Genomic DNA, 21,109 nt, shown 5'->3' with positions numbered 1-21,109 from the left:
TTTCAGCTTTATATGATTCCACAAATGGTTGCTAAAAACACATAGTGTTCCATTAAGAAGCAATAGATGTATTCCTTAATAGTGTGTATATCTAATATGTCTTGTAAATTGAACTAGAGATTTAAATCAGTAATGAGCCTAGGGCTTAGCACTGGTCCTGTTTAGGACCTATCCCAGCTGTCTCACAGCTTGACTCTCAGCAGAGATAATGAGAAGGAAAAAAAAAAAACAAAATCAATACAGTTCCAGCCAGGTCTTTTGCATCAGCAAAGTTTGTAATTCACCCAGGTATGTGCTAGAGTTCAGATGGAGCAGAGAGACCCAACACACCACTTCCCATGTCTCCACGAGCTTGGAGGTCCAAATGACTTTCCTTCCTTCTTCAGAGAACCAGGTCCTGGCTTCCTGTTCTGCAGTAAACATCATCTTACACTAATACAAGATTGTTTCTTTTGTGAGCACACAGAGTCCTAACCACTGGACCACCAGGGAATTCCCAGGTCACAACGGATCATTTGCCCCCTTAACCTGGTTCTCTGGCTACTGTGCTCCCTACAATGCGAATCTCAAGGTCAGATTCCTTAGAACAGCCAGCGGAGTTACTTGCTCGCACATGAAGTGTCCCAGAAATATCTCCCACTGTGGCTTACCCTGCAGGACCCTTCCTGGACGCTCTGGTTACCCTCACCCCCTGATTCTGCTGTGTTCTCACTCACATCCTGCTTAATCCACTGCAAAGTAAGAACTTTTAAGTTGTAACGTATTTACTCAGTATCATCTAGGTTTACTAACATTTATTTTGATGTAACACATTCTCAATCTTTTGGTTATTGAACTATGGGTGTTCACTGTCATCATTGTTAATTTTGCTAAGTTTCTACTTTCCAGTGCAACCACATGTCTGCTACCCAGCTATTCCGCAGTCCTGAAATCTGGGGCATGGTGAGGGGGGGAGCAGTCAGTCCTTTAATCCTGAAATAAAATTGTAATAAATTGAGCACCACCCTCATATTCTAAGGCAATTCCAGTACCTCCTGGAATTGTGCCTGCTTTAGAAAGCAGTTTGATGAAAATATGAAAAAATTATATTCCCTTCATCTCCTCTTTCAAATCCCCGTGACAACTGTGATAGTGGGTTTAATAGGGTTTCTAGCAATTCCTTTTCTCCTGAAACCTCAGAACGTGCCTTTATTAGGAAGTAGGGTCTTTGCAGGTGTAGTTAAGCTAAGATGAGGTCATATTGGATTCTGGTGGGCCCTGAAGCCAGCGATGGACATCTTGATAAGAAGAGAATGCCATAGAGACACAGTGAAGACCACGTGGAGACAGAGACAAGGATTAGAGTGATCTGGTTACAAGCCAAACAATGCTAAGACTTGCTGAAGCCATGAGAAACTTAAGACAAAGAAGGATAGATTTTCCCCAGAGGCTTCAAAGAAAACAAGGCTCTGCCACCATCTTGATTTCAGACTTCTGCCCTCCAGTACTGCAAGAATAAAGTTCTGTTGTTTTAAGCTGCACAGTTTGTGACCATTTACTATTGTTCAGTTCAGTTCAGTCTCTCAGTCGTGTCCGACTCTTGGCAACCCCATGAACCACAACACGCCAGGCCTCCCTGTCTATCAGTAACTCCCGGAGTTTACCCAAACCCATGTCCATCAAGTTGGTGATGCCATCCAGCCATCTCATCCTCTGTTGTCCCCTTCTCCTCCTGCCCTAAATCTTTCCCAGCATCAGGGTCTTTTCCAATGAGTCAGCTCTTCACATCAGGTGGCCAAATATTGGAGTTTCAGCTTCAACACCCGTCCTTCCAATGAATACCCAGGACTGATTTCCTTTAGGATGGATTGGTTGGATCTCCTTGCAGTCCAAGGGACTCTCAAAAATCTTCTCCAACACCAAAGTTCAAAAGCATCAATTCTTTGGCACTCAGCTTTCTTTATAGTCCAACTCTCACATCCATACATGACCACTGGAAAAACCATAGCCTTGACTAGACGGAACTTTGTTGGCAAGGTAATGTCTCTGCTTTTGAATATGCTGTCTGGGTTGGTCATTGACTATAGTAGCCTGAGGAAACTCACACACCCACGCATCTTTGTTGTTGCTTCCCCCTCCCCCGACATCTCTCATTCCAACAATGACCACCACATGTCTCCCTTCATTTGAGAATGTTCCCTAATTCTACCTGGGGATGTAAGAGAATTTTATTGAAGAATCATGCCTAACAGGAAATGTGAGCAGAAAAGTCTACAACTTCAAGCTGAGCCTTGAACTTGACTCTGTTGAAAACCAACTAGATTAGACACCAAATTTTCCTCACTGGCCGCTATCCTCAGATTCTACCCTCCAGCCAAAAAACTTTACACACCCCTGCTCAGCTGGGATCTTCTCCCTCCTGTTTCTCCTCTTTACTTTGTTTTGGGATTTCCAGAATACTTGTTTCCTTCAACTTCCAGATCAAGATTCAAAATCTGTTAAAGTATTTTTCCAAGAAATTCAACGTATTTCTGCAGACATCTGATATCCATTGTAAAAGAAAAATTAATCTGTCAATTGAAGGAAGAAATGGAAAATTTTATTTGAGCCAAATTTGAGGATGATAGCTTGGGAAGAGCATCTCAGAGAGCTCCATTAGAAGTCAAGGCCCAGTTGTGTAAGTTTTTGAGACAGAGGGATGTATATCAAATGATGTTATTATTGATAGTTTACATAATCCAAATCTTCAGGTCATCGTGCTAGGTCATGTGACCCCTTACAAGCTCTAGAGGGAATGTTATATTTAAGGAATTGTCTTGATGCTAGGACACTGTTGCTGTTTATTGTTGAGCAGGTCTTTCTGCTGATGGTTGAGATCTGGTTGATACATAATGCAGATATACAGTGAACATTAGGGGCAGAAGAGGCCAAAGGGCAGAAAAAATTTTATGTTTAAATTTTTTGATCTTGCCATAAAGTATGAATTTTATTTCACACCAGATTGTGCCTTTCATAGTTAAGTACTTCACTAGACTAATTATCTTAAAAAAAAATCAGGTCCCTTTCCAGAGGAATTTTGTTATATTACAAGGACTTCTGGGTCAACTTGCAACTAGACTTTTACAAAAAACTTTTGCTACATTTGGAGCTCAGATACAATAATTACCATTGGGTAATAAATTTAACCCTAAATTGTAATTCCACTAAATAATTTAAAGTAAAGAAAGCATGACAATAAGGCAAGCAATATCATAATACTTGAAATGAAATAACTACACTCCTCAAGTCATCTTAACCTCCATTCTTTTCTTCCACTCAAGTAGCAGTGCTGGATACATGCAGGGATGCCTCAGAATTCACATTCTTCTTGACTTTTCTTTTCAAATTACAATTTTGGAAGCTGGAGCTTGTTGCAGGAAAGGAAGTGGGGTGCAAGAGGATGGTCACATCTGGGGTCTCAGGCAAGTCCCTGGGACGGTGCCTAGTGTGGGTTCTTGGCTTCCCTCAGGAAAGAATTCAAGAGTCACAAGTAAAAGATGGCTAATTCAGGAAGATACACACTCCATAGATAGATTCTGGACCATCTCAGAAGGTAAGAGGCCCTAAAATACGGGGTGGTTGGTTTTTATAGGCTAATGAGTGGGAGTATTATTCCAACTATTATGGGGATGGAGTGGAGATTTCCAGGAATTGGGGCACTGCCCACTTTAGCCTTTTTATGGCTGGGCTTAGAACTGTCCTGGTGTCTGTACGTGAGTTTAGCTTTCTGATGTATTATAATGAGTGCATAATGAGGCTGAAGGTTTAGTGGAAGTTCACTTGTGCACCATTTTGGACCTAGTTGGTGCTAACCAGTTCATGCTGTGTCCTCAACATCTCTGTCATTCTTTTAAAGGTTGTGCCCTGCTGCCTTCCTGTTCTATGCTATGCAGATTCATAATATTTTTTCCTAACTTTCAAGAAAAGACTTACATATGAAGCATTTCTATAATTTATTTTGGGCTCATGGATGGCTCCATCAGTAGCCCTGTGAACATGAGACTTAAAATAGACTTCTTTAAATAAAATAGATTTCAAATATAAAGACAGGAAGAAAGAACATTTACAACAAATAGCTGATACGTAATCATGTATACACCACCTGCATTTTAGAGGTGTTGTCTTTCTACCATACTGACTGCACATATTTTTTTTTTTAAGAAGTATGCTAACTTGCACAGCTGAAGTTCCATTTATGCTTGCCTGTCTTGTTTTCTAGGTTAAATTTCCATCATGGAGTTACATGTTTGTTTCCATTCATGCTTCTGTATATTTGCTACATATGTATGTTTGCATAAATGGGAGATGGTATTATTTTCTGTTTTATATAAAAAACACTATACAAGATCTCTCATTCTAAGCTTGTTCTTTTCCTCAGTTTTATGAATTTTGGCTTTATTTGAGTAATAGACCCTTTAAAACAGTAAGGACATTAGTGAATATCTGGCCACCACTTATTTTAATTAATCCTAATTTTAAAAATATTATAATTTCAGAAAATAAGAAAAAGATTTTATATTCAATCCCTGTCCCCTATACAAAATTACTGTCAATATTCTTGGATACTTCCTTCTAGTCTTTTTAAATATCAACTTTTTGGCATAGTAAAATAAAATATTAATATCACTTAATTTTATATTACCATTTTTTTCATTTTCTACATTATTCCTTTGACAGTTATGTTTAATGCCTCTAAAACTATCCATCTAATGTATATACTATAATTAATTTAGCTATTCCTTTATTCCAGATATTTAATTTAGTTGTTTTACTTCTTCCTTTAAAAATAAGCCTTCAATAAACAAACAGACAAAAAAAAAACAACAATGGCCACTGAACTGGTTAACTTGCACTAATTTGAAATTATTTTCTCAGATTAAAAAATCTTCTTCTGTAAATTACTTGCTCATTATTTTTTGTTTGACACCTTATGATTATAGACCTATGAATGAGCTATTTGTAAAATAAGTATTTCACATATTGTTTTTATCTTTCTTACAGACTTTTAAAAATATATAAAAATTATCAGTAGTCTACTCTTCCTTCCAACCCTAGGAAATAAGTATAATAAGACTGCCTTTAGAAAATTAAACCACAGTGGATCAGAGCAGAGATATGTAAAATCCCCTAACCTGATGAAATATATTAACATATAGAAAGAAAAATGTGTTAAGCAAAAGAGCATGGGCCAATCCCAGAGGCAAAATCTCACTGCTATGCCTCATTGTAAATTAATAAATTAATTAAACGAATAATTCACTGATTGTGATTTGACTTCTTGCACAGATTGCCCACAGAGAGAAAATGGCCTTGTCAAGTAGTTAAAAATATTTCTGTTTTTTGAAGCAATTACATTTCTGGTTGTAAATTGAATTGCCATTTAGTCCCAAGATTCTGTTTAACATTAGTCTGCCACTAAGAGATAAATCCACTAAACCTACAAAATCAGGCTTTGGAATTTGTGAGGCTTCTGATCAAACCCTCCCACCAGACCATTCCACATTAGAGGGCTCTTAGTGGACGACCATGTGGTTTTTTTCCTGTAATAGGACTCTTTTTAAATCAACCTTCCCTGTGCAATTTCCTTTACTGCTCTGCACATAGAAACAACATTCTCTCTAGAGACGGATGACATACTAAATTCTATTCCTTTCAGTGTTTGGTATTTTAAACATTTGCCAATTTAATCCAATAGAGATCACCTATCAAGAGGAGCTCAAAATTAATTCATTCATTTATACCATCACGCTTCATCAAGTGATATTTGGTCAGGGATTGAAAAGATAACTGGAAGGATGTCAGTTCGGGGGTGAAAATAAACCAGTTTTCAGTGCTTTGTAGGTCAGTAGTGCTGTGCTTGCAGGTAGCTCAAACAGTAAAGACTCTGCCCGCAATGTGAGAGACCTGAGTTCAATCCGTGGGTGGGGAAGACCCCATGGAGAGGGAAATGGCAACCCATTCCAGTGTTCTTGCCTGGAGAATCCCACGGACAGAGGAGCCTAGTGAGCTACAGTCCATGGGTGGCAAAGAGTCAGACAAGATGAGCGACTAACACTTTCAGTGCTGTGCGAGCTTGAGAAGGGTACCTATCAAAACTGGGTGCTGGGGGTGAAGAAATGGGAGGTGTTGGTGGGGGCTGGGAGGAGGAGAGGGTGTGGGGGAATCGAGGCACCAAAGCCCCAGGAATAAAGGAGGGAAGGCTTATTTGGAAATGTGAGTAATTATGTAACTGAAGTAAAGGAAGCAAGAAAGGAGGGGCAAAGAGGTTTCCAAAGCATTAAACTGGAAAAGTAAGTGGAGATTAATTATAGCCTTATTGGTTCCAGGGGTCACGTGGCAGGTTTTTCCCTACTGAAATCTGCTATCATACTAGTCTTGTGTTTTCAATTATACCAGGGGTTGCCAAGCTTTTTCAGAAAAGAACCAGCTAGTAAATATTTTTGGTTTGCATGCCAGAAAGTCTGTTAGACTATTTAACTCTGCTGTGTAGTCTGAAAGCAAACCTACATCATATGTAAACAAACAGGCATGGATGCATTCCACTAAAGCTTTCAGTTGAGTTCAGTTAGGTCACACAGTCATGTTTGATTCTGTGCAGCCCCATGGACTGCAGCACGCCAGGCTTCCCTGTCCATCACCAACTCACTGAACTTGCTCAAAGTCCTGTCCATCGAGTCAGTGATGCCATCCAACCAACTCATCCTCTGTCATCCCCTTCCCCTCCTACATTCAATCTTTCCTAGCATCAGGGTCTTTTCCAATGAATCAGTTCTTCTCAGGTGGCCAAAGTATTGCAGTTTCAGCTTTAGAATCAGTCTTTCCAATGAATATTGAGGACAGATTTCATTTAGGATGGACTGCTTGGATCTCCTTGGAGTCCAAAGTGCTCTCAAGAGTCTTCTCCAGCACCACAGTTCAAAAGCATCAATTCTTCAGCGCTCAGCTTTCTTTATAGTCCAACTCTCACATCCATACATGACTACTGGAAAAACCATACCTTTGAATATAGATGGACTGTTGTTGGCAAAGTAATATCTCTGCTTTTTAATATGCTGTCTAGGTTGGTCATACCTTTGCTTCCAAGGTGCAATTGTCTTTTAATTATAGGGCTGCAGTCACCATCCACAGTGATTTTGGAGCCCAAGAAAATAAAGTCTCTCAGTCTTTCCATTGCTTCCCCATCTATTTGCCATGAAGTGATGGGAACGGATGCCATGATCTTATTTTTCTGAATGTTGAGCTTTAAGCCAACTTGTTAACTCTCCTCTTTCACTTTCATCAAGAGGCTCTTTTGTTCTTCTTTGCTTTCTGCCATACGGGTGGTGTCATCTGCATCTCTGAAGTTATTGATACTTCTCCTGGCCATCTTGATTCCACCTTGTGCTTCTTCCAGCCCAGCATTTCACATCATATTCTCTGCATAGAAGTTAAATAAGCAGGGTGACAATATACAGCCTTGACATACTCCTTTCCCAATTTGGAACCAGTCTGTTTTTCCATGTCTGGTTCTAACTGTTGGCTCTTGACCTGCATACCAATTTCTCAGAAGGCAGGTAAGGTGGTCTGGTATTCCAGTCTCTGGAATTTTCCACAGTTTGTTGTGATCCACACAGTCAAAGGCTTTAGCGTAGTCAATAAAACAGAAGTAGGTATTTCTCTGGAACTCTTTCCTTTTTCTATTATCCAATGGATGTTGGCAATTTGATCTCTGGTCCCTCTGCCTTTTCTAAATCCAGCTTGAACACCTGGAAGTTCTGGTTCACATATTGTTGAAGGCTTGCTTGGAGAATTTTGAGGTTTATTTAGTAAATAAACTAAAGCTTTATTTACAAAATAAACAGAAAGCTAGGATTGGCTTAAGGGCCATATTTTACTCATTACTGGTCTCCATGAGCCTCTTCAAGATCCATCATGCTTGGAAATAACAAAAGTCAAATATATTCCTTCTGAAACCATAGGGTAAGCTTCGTCTGTCTGCAAAAGTTCTACCTATTGGGCTGAAAGCTCCTCTTTGAGAAGGTTAAGTATTAAATAAGAAAGTAGTTAAAAAATTAATAAGCAAGGTGTTTAATAGTATGATAATATATTCAAGTACTCTCACCTTAAAATGTAAATCTCAAAATTTTCAAAACCTGTAAAAGTAAAAACTTTAGATTTATATTTCATTTTGAAGAATAAACTCAAACTGTGTACCTCAGATTGGAACTTGAACCCATGTGCTGGGATTTGAACCCTGCCAAAACCCACAGTACCTGGTTTCAGGACCTAATGAAGCTCAGGTTCTTGATGTGTCATTGTAAAAAGAATTTAGTGAGTGACAAAGTGAGAGGTAAGAAGTGGATTTACTCAGATTCAGAGATCCACACCACAGAGAGTGTGTGGGCCATCACAGAGGGCAAATTCCTATATGAAATGTGGCGTGTTTAGTTTTTATAGGCTGAGCAATTTCATATGCTAATGAGTGGGAAGATTAGTTGGTGGTCTCTGAGCAGAAAAATCCATTTTTGCATATTTTCCTGGGTATGTTCAGCCTTTTTGGCCATATCCGTATTTTAAAAAACTGAATAAGCCAATTGGAGCAACTGATTCACTGGAGTCTGAGGCCCAGAAGTTGCTTTCTGAATCTTGTGCCTGATGTCTGGGGCAGACTGGGCTATGAAATACATAGCCAAGGGGGCTTGTCCCTCAAGGGAGGAGGGATCCATATTTGTATACTTCCTAAAAGTCTCCAATACTTTGGCCACCTGATGCAAAGAACTGACTCATTGGAAAAGACCCTGATGCTTGGAAATATTGAAGGCAGGAGAAGGGGATGACAGAGGATGAGATGGTTGGATGGCATCACCAACTCAATGGACTTGAGTCTGAGGAAGCTTCAGGAGCTGGTGATGGACAGGGAAGCCTGGTGTGCTACAGTCCAAGGGGTCACAAACAGCTGGACACAACTGAGCGACTGAACTGAGCTGAACTGAACTAAAAGTCTCCTAAAAGTGGAGAGTTCTGACAAAACATGGTCCACTGGAGAAGGGAATGGTAAACCACTTTGGTATTTTTGCCTTGAGAACCCCATAAACAGTATGATAGGGGGGAAAAAAAAAGGATACTGAAAGATGAACTCCCCAGGTCGGTAGGTGCACAGTACGCTACTGGAGAATAGTGGAAAAATAACTCCAGAAAGAATGACGAGAGCGAGCCAAAGAAAAAACAACACCCAGCAGTAGGTGTGATTGGTGATGGACGCAAGTCCCATGTGGTAAAGAGCAAACTGCATAGGAACCTGGAATGTCAGGTCCATGAATCAAGGCAAATTGGAAGTGAGCAAACAGGAGATGGCAAGAGTGAACATCAACATTTTAGGAATCAGTGAACTAAAATGGACAAGAATGGGTGAATTTAACTCAGATGACCATTATATCTACTACTGTGGGCAGGAATCCCTTAGAAGAAATGGAGTAGCCTTCATAGTCAACAAAAAAGTCTGAAATGCAGTTATTGGATGCAATATCAAACATGACAGAATGATCTCTGTTCATTTCCAAAGCAAGCCATTCAGTATCACAGGAATCCAAGTCCATGCCCCAAACAGTAATGCTGAAGAAGCTAAGTTCTATGAACACCTACAAGACCTTCTAGGACTAACACCCAAAAAAGATGTCCTTTTCATATAGGGGACTGGATTGCAAAAGTAGGAAGTAAAGAGATACCTGGAGTAATGGGCAAATTTGGCCTTGGAGTACAAAATGAAGCAGGGCAAAGGCTAATCAAGTTTTTCCAAGAGAACACACTGGTCATAGTAAATACACTCTTCCAACAACACAAGAGAAGCCTCTACACATGGAGATCACCCAATGGTCAATACCAAAATCAGATTGACTATATTCTTTGCAGTCAAAGATGGAGAAGCTCCTTAAAGTCAGCAAAAACAAGACCAGGAGCTGACTGTGGCTCAGATCATGAACTCCTTATTGCCAAAATCAGAGATAAATTGAAGTAGGGAAAATGACTAGACCATTCAGGTATGACCTACATCAAATCCCTTATGATTATTCACTGGAAGCGACAGATAGATTCAAGGGATTAGATCCGATAAAGTGCCTGAAGAACTATGGACAGAGGTTCATGATACTGTGCAGGGGCACTGATCAAGACCATCCCCAGAAAAAGAAAAGCAAAAAGGCAAAATTGTTGTCTGAGGAAGCCTTACAAATAACTGAGAAAAGAAGAGAATGGAAAGGCAAAGGAGAAAAGAAAAGATATACCCATCTGAATGCAGAGTTCCAAAGAATAGCAAGGAGAGATAAGAAAGCCTTGCTCAGCATTCAATGCAAAGAAATAGAGGAAAACAGCAGAATGGGAAAGACTAGAGATCTCTTCAGGAAAATTAGAGATACTAAGGGACTGTTTCATGCAAAGATGGGCTCCATAAAAGACAGAAACAGTATGGACCTAACAGAAGCAGAAGATACTGAGAGGTGGCAAGAATACACAGAAGAACTGTACAAAAAAGATCTTCATGACTCAGATAACCACGATGGTGTGATCACTCACCTAGAGCCAGAAGTCCTGGAATGTGAAGTCAAGTGGGCCTGAGGAATCATCACTATGGTCAAAGTGAGTGGAGGTGATGGAATTCCAGTCGAGCTATTTCAAATCCTAAAAGATGATGCTGTGAAAGTGCTGCACTCAATATGTCAGCAAATTTGGAAAACTCAGCAGTGACCACAGGGCTGGAAAAGGTCAGTTTTCATTCCAATCTCAAAGAAGGCAATGCCAAAGAATGTTCAAACTACCACACAATTGCACTCATCTCACACACTAGCAAGTAATGCTTAAAATTCTCCAAGTCAGGCTTCAACAATATATGAACCATAAACTTCCAGATATTCAACCTGGATTTAGAAAAGTCAGAGGGACCAGAGATCAAATTGCAAACATCTGTTGGATCAACAAAAAGGCAAGAGAGTTCCAGAAAAACATCTACTTCTGCTTTATTGACAATGCCAAAACTTTTGACTCTGGATCACAACCAACTGTGGAATATTCTGAAAGAGATGGGAATACCAGACCACCTGACCTGCCTCTTGAGAAACATGTATGCAGGTCAGGAAGCAACAGTTAGAATTGAATATGGGATAATAGACTGGTTCCAAATAGGAAAAGGAGTACATCAAGGCTGTATATTGTCACCCTGCTTATTTAACTTATATGCAGAGTACATCATGAGAAATGCTGGGCTGGAGGAAGGACAAGCTGGAATCAAGATTGCCAGGAGATATATCAATAACCTCAGATATGCAGATGACATAACATTTATGGCAGAATGTGAAGGGGAACTAAAGAGCCTCTTGATAAAAGTGAAAGAGGAGAGTGAAAAAGTTGGCTTAAAGCTCAACATTCAGAAAACTAAGATCATGGCATCTGGTCCCATCACTTCATGGCAAGAAGATGTGGAAACAGTGTCAGACTTTATTTTGGGGGGCTCCAAAATCACTGCAGATGGTGACTGCAACCATGAAATTAAAATACACTTACTCCTTGGAAGGAAAGTTATGACCAACCTAGACAGCATATTAAAAAGTGGAGACATTACTTTGCCTACAAAGGTCCATCTCGTCAAGGCTATGGTTTTTCCAGTAGTCGTTTATGGTGTGAGAGTTGGACTATAAAGAAAGCCGAGTGCCAAAGAATTGATGCTTTTGAACTGTGGTGTTGGAGAAGACTCTTGAGAGTCCCTTGGACTTCAAGGAGATCCAACCAGTCCATCCTAAAGGAGATCAGGCCTGGGTGCTCATTGGAAGGACTGATGTTGAAGCTGAAACTCCAATACTTTGACCACCTGACGTGAAGAGCTGACTCTTGAAAAGACCCTGATGCTGGGAAAGATTGGGGGCAGGAGGAGAAGGGGACAACAGAGGTGAGATGGTTGGATGGTATCACCGACTCAGTGGACATGAGTTTGGGTAAACTCCAGGAGATGGTGATATACAGGGAGGCCTGGCATGCTGTGGTTTGTGGGGTCGCAAAGATTCAGACATGACTGACTGACTGAACTGAACTGAACTGCTTCTTGGAAGAAAAGCTATGAGCAACCTAGACAGCATATTAGAAAGCAGAGACATTACTTTGCTAGCAAAGATCCATCTAGTCAAAGCTATGGTTTTCCAGTAGTCATGTATGGATGTGAGAGTTGGACTGTAAAGAAAGCTGAGGGCCAAAGAATTGAAGCTTTTGAACTGTGTTGTTGAAGACTCTTTAAGAGTCCCTTGGACTGCAAGGAGATCCAACCAGTCCATTCTAAATGAAATCTATCCTGAATATTGATTGGAAGGACTGATTCTGAAGCTGAAACAGCAATACTTTGGCCACCTGACGTGAAGAGCTGACTCTTTTGAAAAGACCCTGATGCTGGGAAAGATTGAAGGTGGGAGGAGAAGGGGACGACAGAGGATGAGATGGTTGGATGGCATCCCTGACTCAATGGACATGAGTTTGTGTAATTATAGGGCTGCAGTCACCATCCACAGTGATTTTGGAGCCCAAGAAAATAGTCTCTCACTATTTCCATTGCTTCCCCATCTTTTTGCCATGAAGTGATGGGACTGGATGCCATGATCTTAGTTTTCTGAATGTTGAGTTTTAAGCCAGCTTTTTAATTCTCCTCTTTCACTTTCATCAAGAGGCTCTTTAGTTACTCTTTGCTTTCTGCCATACAGGTGGTATCATCTGCATATCTGAGGTTATTGATATTTCTCTTGGCAATCTTGATTCCAGCTTGTGCTTCATCCAGCCTGGCATTTTGCATGATGTACTCTGCATATAAGTTAAATAAACAGGGTGACAATATATAGCCTTGATATACTCCTTTCCCAATTTGGAACCAGTCCCTTCTTCCATGTCTGGTTCTAACTGTTGCTTCTTGACCTGCATACTGGTTTCTCCAGAGGCAGGTTAGGTAGTCTGGCATTCCTGTCTCTTGAAGAATTTTCCACAGTTTGTTGTGATCCACCCAGTCAAAGGCTTTAGCATAGCGAAGCAGAAGTAGATTTTTTTCTGGAACTCTCTTGCTTTTTCAATGATCCAACAGATGTTGGCAATTTGATCTCTGGTTCTTCTGCCTTTTCTAAATCCAGCTTGAACATCTGGAAGTTCTTGGTTCATGTACAGTTGAAGCCTGGCTTGGAGAATTTTAAGCATTACTTTGCTAGTGTGTGAGATGAGTGCAGTTGGTGGTAGTTTGAACCTTCTTTGGCATTGCCCTTCACTGTGACTGGAATGAAAACTGACCTTTTACAGTCCTGTGGCCACTGATGAGTTTTCCAAATTTGCTAGCATGCTGAGTGCAGCACTTTCACAGCATCATCTTTTAGGGTTTGACATAGCTCAACTGGAATTCCATCACCTCCACTAGCTTTGTTCATAGTGATGCTTCCTAAGGCTCACTTGACTTTGCACACCAGGGTATCTGGCTCTAGGTGAGTGATCACACCATCATGATTATCTGAGTCATTAAGATCTTTTTAGTGTAGTTTTCCCTGTATTCTTGCCACCTCTTCTTAATATCTTCTGCTTCTGTTAGGTCCATACCATTTCTGGTCCTTTATTGAGCCCATCTTTGCATGAAATGTTCCCTTGGTATCTCTAATTTTCCTGAAGAAATTTTCCTGGTATCTCTAGTCTTTCCCATTCTACTGTTTTCCTCTATTAGTAGTATTACAAGAAGAGACCAGAGACCTATTCTCTACTTCTTTTTTTACATACACTGAGGAAAGGCCACCTGAGCACAGCAGACAAGAGGCAGCTGGCTGCAAGAAGCTGGCTAAACCCAATCCTGAATCTGCCATCACCTTGTTTTTTGGACTTTCCAGCTTCCAGAACTGTGAGAAATTAATATTGCTTAACCCATCAGTCCATGGTATATTTGTTGTAGCAGCCTGAGCTAAGACAAACTAAAGTTTGAGACCCACTGATCCAGGACAAGCCAGGTTCCTTAATGGCATTTTCAGAGATGTAAGGAGAAAAGTGATGTATGGATGTGAGAGTTGGACTATAAAAAAGGCTGAGCACAGAATTGATGCTTTTGAACTGTGGTGTTGGAGAAGACTCTTGAAGAGTCCCTTGGACTGCAAGGAGATCCAACCAGTCCATTCTGAAGGAGATCAGCCCTGGGTGTTCATTGGAAGGACTGATGTGAAGCTGAAACTGCAATACTTTGGTCACCTGATGCGAAGAGCTGACTCATTTGAAAAGACCCTGATGCTGGGAAATATTGAAGGCAGGAGGAGAAGGGGACAACAGAGGATGAGTTGGTTGGATGGCATCACCGACTCAATGGACATGGGTTTGGGTGGACTCCGGGAGTTGGTGATGGACAGGGAAGCCTGGCGTGCTGCCTTTCATGGGGTTGCAGAGTTGCACACGACTGAGCAACTGAACTGAACTGAAGAGGGTAAGAACCCACAATGAGAACACTTCTGTACACTTATTTGGGCAGTAAGGCAAGCTCATAAAATCACGTGTTTGAATGTGACATCTGTTTTTTCATAGAATCATGGTAAACATGTTGTGTTTAGGTATTTCTGACTTGTGTAAAATTTAAACACTTGGGAGTGGCACTAGTTACTATTACATGACTCTAGCATTTTAAAACTTTACACAATCTGCTGCTGGATCAGTTCCTATTTCTTAGGCATTTACAGTGAACAATTGGGTTACTCAGTAATTGGAAGTTTGAATACTGCAATAGCAAGCTATTTTCCTTTTAAAAAATGTTAATGCTTATAATTCACATTTATTGAGTGAAAAAGGGCTTATGCACCTGGGCATTATTGCATAAATTCATTATTTAGCACTGAATAACATTTTGGAAGAATCAAGAAAATAATTGTAATACTACATTTAATTTGTTTGCTTTTCCTGTTTCTGAGTGGCTCAGTCAGGCTTGTAGGAAACAGCTTATTTTCCTTTACACATTGTTGGATTACTGTTCCAACAAAATTTACTGAAATTAAAAAAAAAAAAAGTTACTCTTTCTTTAGGTAACTGAGTTCTGAAAACCCATAACCTAAAATTCCATTTTCACATTACAGAGATACTTTTGTTGTAACAGTTACATTGTGCTTTTTTATAATATGATGTCCTTCAAACTTGTATTTGAAAAGATATATTTAAGTAGAATTGTGTTTAATTCATTGGCTTTTTTAATTATTAGAGAATATTATTATTTTTATTTAGCACTAAATATATTTTAAAAGTTATTTTCTGTCTTTTCTGTTTCCTCATTTTTAGCCAAATATTCTTAAGCAAAAACTTACTAGAATAGTATAGGTTATTTAAAGAAATTTTCTAACTCTAACTGAAACTTTTTATAATACTAATTACCCACTTTATTTGCCTGTTCTTGGGTTTGAAATGTATATGTTGCTTTTAAAGAAGGCAAAAAGAGACACTTTAATCACTGCACATGATCAAGATTTTATAAAAGTTTACAGCATGTATGGCAATTTTAATTACTTAGGCACTGCAGAGCAAAATTACTTTTACTATTATAGACATGGTATGTTTCTTCCCAAAGTGTACTTTTTAGCAATTTCTCAAAATAAAAATTATCTGATCCCGGTCTCATTAATGCTTTTACAAAACAAGATAAACACTTTGGGATAAAATCCAGGGACCTTGTAACAAGGAAGAGTCTTGCTGTTTCTAGATCAGTGTTGTCACTATAGTTATTTTGTTCATCTTGGTGAAGAATGGGATATTTGGCCTATTTTATGTTTATGATATTATAAAATATCATAAAATCTCTATAACATTAACAGACCTGTGGTTGTTAAATTTTAAAGTTACTGGAAGAGATTCACAAGAAAGAAGAGCTTTCTTCTTCAGATTTGACTGCTAGTACAGTGTTTGCAATTAAAGTCTTTACCAATAGGTGGGGCTAGAAAATTTAATACTTATTCCAATAATTGAACTTACTGGAAAAAATGTGCTTTTTTTCTTTTAAGAGAAAGCATTATAAAGCAGTATGTGCATATATAAAAAATTAAACCCTGTTTATTTCTGTTACAGGACAATCTAATACAGTCCGACTGGTGGGTGGCAGCGGCCCTCACGAAGGCAGAGTGGAGATTTTTCACGAAGGCCAGTGGGGTACGGTGTGTGACGACCGCTGGGAACTGCGTGGAGGACTGGTCGTCTGCAGGAGCTTGGGATACAAAGGTGTTCAAAGTGTGCATAAGCGAGCTTATTTTGGAAAAGGTAATTTTTTTTTTTTTTTTGAAATGTAAGCATTCTCCCGGAGAAGGCAATGGCACCCCACTCCACTACTCTTGCCTGGAAAATCCCATGGATGGAGGAGCCTGATTGGCTGCATGCAGTCCATGGGGTTGCTAAGAGTCGGACACGACTGAGCGACTTCACTTTCACTTTTCACTTTCATGCATTGGAGAAGGAAATGGCAACCCACTCCAGTGTTCTTGCCTGGAGAATCCCAGGGACTGGGGAGCCTGGTGGGCTGCCGTCTCTGGGGTCGCACAAAGTCGGACATGACTGAAGCGACTTAGCAGCAGCAGCAGCAGCAAGCATTCTCCAATACGTATAATCAAGTAGAGACAGGAACATATAGAAAAGGAAGTAGAATTTTTTTTTACAGGCCTTTCCTAGAAAGTAGGAATGAAAAGAGATTTAAGGAAAAGACATATGCTCTTAGACACCTTTTAATGTCTACATATCCTTTAGACTGAATTGGTTAGTGGAAAATGTAACAGAGGAAATGCGGGAAATGATCGGCAAAGCAGACCAGAAAGCAGTCAGTTACAGAGAAGGCCTGACTTCCTGGGACACTCACTGACCTCTCTGGGTCTTGTGGGCAATGCCTTGTGTTCCCCTATTCTCTCTTCTGTGGAACTGAGTGGGGGCGGGGTACCGGTTTCTGCGTTTACCCCCCAGCCACCACGCCCTGCAAGTCGCTTCAGTCCTGTCCGACTCTCTGCGAACCCATGGACAGTAGCCCGCCAGGCTCCTCTGTCCATGGAATTCTCCAGGTAAGAATACTGAAGTGGGTTTCCATTTCCTTCTCCAGAAAGGGCAGTAGAAACTCTAAAAGAAAAAGGAGCAATTATACGAGCTCTCTATGCCTGCCAGTTATGACTTCTCCTCTAAGGACTGTGATGGGAAATAGGGAATGGAAAGGTTACTTTCCCCTCTATGTGAGGTTGAATTGCGTAGTTCTTTTGCTACATGTAAATTTGTGTATTTTCATCTGATGATTTGGTAACATGTTTTATGAATGTATTGAAAGACCTTGGGAGAAAATTTGCAGGGGGTAAAACATTTGAAAGTTTACCCATGGTATTTTTACTACCTCATTTTTTCCCCCTACACTGGCATCTTGTATTAGGTTTTATGTATAATTAAACATATATAAGTTCTGAAGGACAGGTTAGAAGAAAGTAGCCATATATAAATAAACTAGAATTTTAAAGTCAGTGTTTCCTCTTTATTTATTCTTCTGTCCATATGTGATAAGTAACTAGTGTCTCTGAAGTTGGTGGTGACCAAAAAAGAGAGAAAGATCTGACCACCTTCTTCTTGCATTAGTTATTCTTCTAGGGAGGTACTGGCAATAGAGATTGTATGCAGAATTATAGACATAACATAACAGCATTACCAGGTATGTAATACAGGGATGCCTGGTGTGCTGCAGGCCATGGGTCATAAAGAGCAGGACATGACTGGGCGACTGAACAATTACCAGGTAATCTTATGTGTAATAATAAAATAGTGGAGTATGTCAAATTATTACATCAAAAGACTAAACAAGATAGACTTCTTAAATTCATGAATTATATTAATGAAACATATTGTTAATCCTCTGTCCATGGGAGTCTCCAGGCAAGAAAACTGGAGTGGGTGGCCATTTCCTCCTCCAGGAGATCTTCCTGACCCAGGGTGTGAACCCACATCTCTTACGTCTCCCACACTGGCAGGCAGGTCCTTTGAGCACTGGCGTCACCTGGGAAGCCTGTGTTTAGCACTATTATGCTACAATTTACTGAGCAATAACTCTCTGTCATGCATTGTGCTAAACACATAAGCAGTATTAATAATAGATCACAATTATATCCTTTATTCTTTTACCTAAATGAATTTATTATATCAGATTTAAGAGATGAATTTTAGAAGGAATCTAGATTCCAAAGTCTTTAAAGACCAGAAGGATAATTTAACTTCATAAAGAGGCTAAAGACAAGACAGAAAGAAAGTGGTGAAAGTTTCTGTTCTGTTTTGTTCAAGCCCCTGGCCACCAGTTTTTAATTTGTGTGTTAAAGCTCTGAATAGAAGAAACAAAGGAAAGAGAAAATATCCATAAGTTGCCACCACCAAACAGATTTTTGGAATTTCCAAATTTTTCCATTTACACTACACTTTCAGAACTTCCTCAGCTTGAAAATTGTCAGACCAAAATCATTCATGTACCTGTAAAATTTACCTCCATGTGAAATGTTTTAAACATTGATAAGATAGATTTATTTTTTACCCCCAGAGAAGGGAAAAAGACAAAAATCCCCAACTCTTCATCACTAGAAAATCAAATGAATCAGTTAATTGTTTAGGAAGACTAATCTGCCCATTTGAGTTTCTATAATGTTTTTTTCAGAGAGATTCCATTTCTATGTAACTAGGATCTATAGCATGAAAGACCATTTATTTAAAATACATAATTGTATAAAAAACATTTCAAATATAAACTGTAGGAGGAAACAGAATAAGACATTATACCCAGGCTCTATTCCTTTTCTGAATATGGAGCCTTGCTATAGATTTCAAAGTTGTTTTCCCATTAAGGTTCAAGCCTGTACAGTCAATACACAACTGGAGACTATTATCTTAAGATTCCATTAACTTGAAGGCCTAGTTTCACAAGTAAAATGCTCTTTCCCCCCAGATTTTATTCATTCTTACTTATACCTCTGGGGATTTCTAGTCTAAAGCACTAGGAATTTCTAGTCTAAAACACCGGTAAGAAAGGAATAAAATAAATATTCTGAAATACTAGCCAAACAAAAAAACAGAAGCTTATTATTTAAATAGAGTTTAGTCTCAAGTGAAATGATTCATTTGGCTATATGGAAACAATCATCTCAAGATTTTTCCGAGATAACTGACTACTTCTCTAAAATGAGCGTCCATTTTCAGTGAGGCTATGTATTTACATTAAAATTAAAAGACGCTTGCTCCTTGGAAGAAAAGCTATGACAAACTTAGACAGCATATTAAAAAGCAGAGACATTACTTTGCCAACAAAAGTCCATCTAGTCAAAGCTATGGAGAAGGCAATGGCACCCCACTCCAGTATTCTTGCCTGGAAAATCCCATGGACGGAGGACCCTGGTGGGCCGCAGTCCATGGGGTTGCTAAGAGTCGGACACGACTGAGCGACTTCACTTTCACTTTTCACTTTCATGCATTGGAGAAGGAAATGGCAACCCACTTCAGTGTTCTTGCCTGGAGAATCCCAGGGACGGGGGAGCCTGGTGGGCTGCCGTCTATGCGGTCGCACAGAGTCGGACACGACTGAAGTGACTTAGCAGTCAAAGCTATGGATTTTCCAGTGGTCATGTATGGGTGTGGGAGTTGAACTATAAAGAAAGCTGAGCACCAAAGAATTGATGCTTTTAAACTGTGGTGTTGGAGAAGACTCTTGGCAGTCCCTTGGACTACAAGGAGATCCAACCAGTCCATCCTAGAGGAAATCAGTCCTGAATATACATTGGAAGGACTGATGCTGAAGCTGAAACTCCAGCACTTTGGCCACCTGATGAAAAGAACTGACTCATTGGAAAAGACCCTGATGCTGGGAAAGATTGAAGGTGGGAGGAGAAGGGGATGACAGAGGATGAGATGGTTGGGCAGCATCACTGACTCGACAGACATAAGTTTGAGCAAATTCCAGGAGATGGTAAAAGGACAGAGGAGCCCAAAGTGCTGCCATCCATGGCGTTGCAAAGAGTCGAACATGATGGAGCAACTGAACAGCAAATATTTGTTTTGAATCTGAAAAGAAGTGGCATCTATAAAGTGCCCAGTTTGAAGCCAGACGCACAGCATTGCTCACGAGTGACAAGATCACAGGGAGCAGGACCACTAACTGTATAATTACATATTTACCATCCTCTTTGAAAGGTGAAAGTCACTAAGTCATGTCCAACTCTTTGTGACCCCGTGGACTGTAGCCTGCCAGGCTCCTCTGTCCATGGAATTCTCCAGGCAAGAATATTGGAGTGGGTAGCTGTTCCCTTTTCCAAGGGATCTTCCCAACCCAGGGATCAAACCCAGGTTCCCTGCATTGCAGGCAGATTCTTTACTGTCTGAGCCACCGGGGAAGCTGAAAGTTGAAAGGTAGAGAAGTCAGATTGGTGTTACATTGTGGAGTGACATTCATGATGTTCCAAGGGTGGAAAAGTTGAATGTGGTTTTCTGCAGTTTGGAGGTGTGACTTTAGAACATTCTGTGTAACATTCTCTAGTAAGGTCCCCGCTCTGCTGCACACACACACCCAGCACTGTTTCAGCTCTCTGGAGATTTCAGCCCCAAACAACTGAAGAATGATGATAAGAATTTTAAAATAGTAAAGCAAGGTGGGCTGGGAGAAAAATAGAACTGAGGTGATTTGTTCTGAAGAAAAAGAATCTGAAAAATGAACTTCATGATCTGCTTCAGTGTACATTGTATTTTAAGAAACAGGCTTACAACATAAACTGATTCTGGATTAGTCATGGCAAACCATCATTTCATGTGAAGCTGTTTAAACTCTTCCTTTTTCCATTTTAAATTTACAGTTTTACTCAGGAGGTAAACAAGAAAGCAGTTTGACTGCAAAAGAGAAGCAGGCAAGGAAATTTAGAAGTATGAGTGGGGAGGTGTAGAGCAGAGAAGAGGAGGAAGGTGCATTAAAGTTTTAATTACATGTCATTCCCATAGGAAAGTAAGAAGAATCAGATTAATGCTATATGGTACAACATTATCAAAATTGAAACAAGAAGATAAAAGTTTAAATTTATCTCCTTTGTATAATTCTCCTGTTAAAGACAGA

At 39.9% G+C, this 21,109-nt stretch overlaps 1 protein-coding gene across 2 annotated transcripts in view; it reads left to right on the top strand.

Annotated features, from left to right (window-relative positions):
• MSR1 (macrophage scavenger receptor 1) overlaps nt 1-21,109 on the top strand; it is an 83,945-nt gene that overhangs the window by 53,076 nt on the left and 9,760 nt on the right. For both annotated transcript variants that reach the window (XM_070364113.1, XM_005887437.3), the window contains exon 9: nt 16,084-16,272. In XM_070364113.1, coding sequence (XP_070220214.1) covers nt 16,084-16,272 — 189 coding nt within the window. The remainder of the gene's footprint in view (nt 1-16,083; nt 16,273-21,109) is intronic.

Source organism: Bos mutus, chromosome 27 (genome assembly GCF_027580195.1).
Source record: "Bos mutus isolate GX-2022 chromosome 27, NWIPB_WYAK_1.1, whole genome shotgun sequence".
NCBI classification, from domain to species: Eukaryota; Metazoa; Chordata; class Mammalia; order Artiodactyla; family Bovidae; genus Bos; species Bos mutus.
Note: the sequence above shows the minus strand (reverse complement) of the source record. Positions and strands in the feature narration are given on the sequence as shown.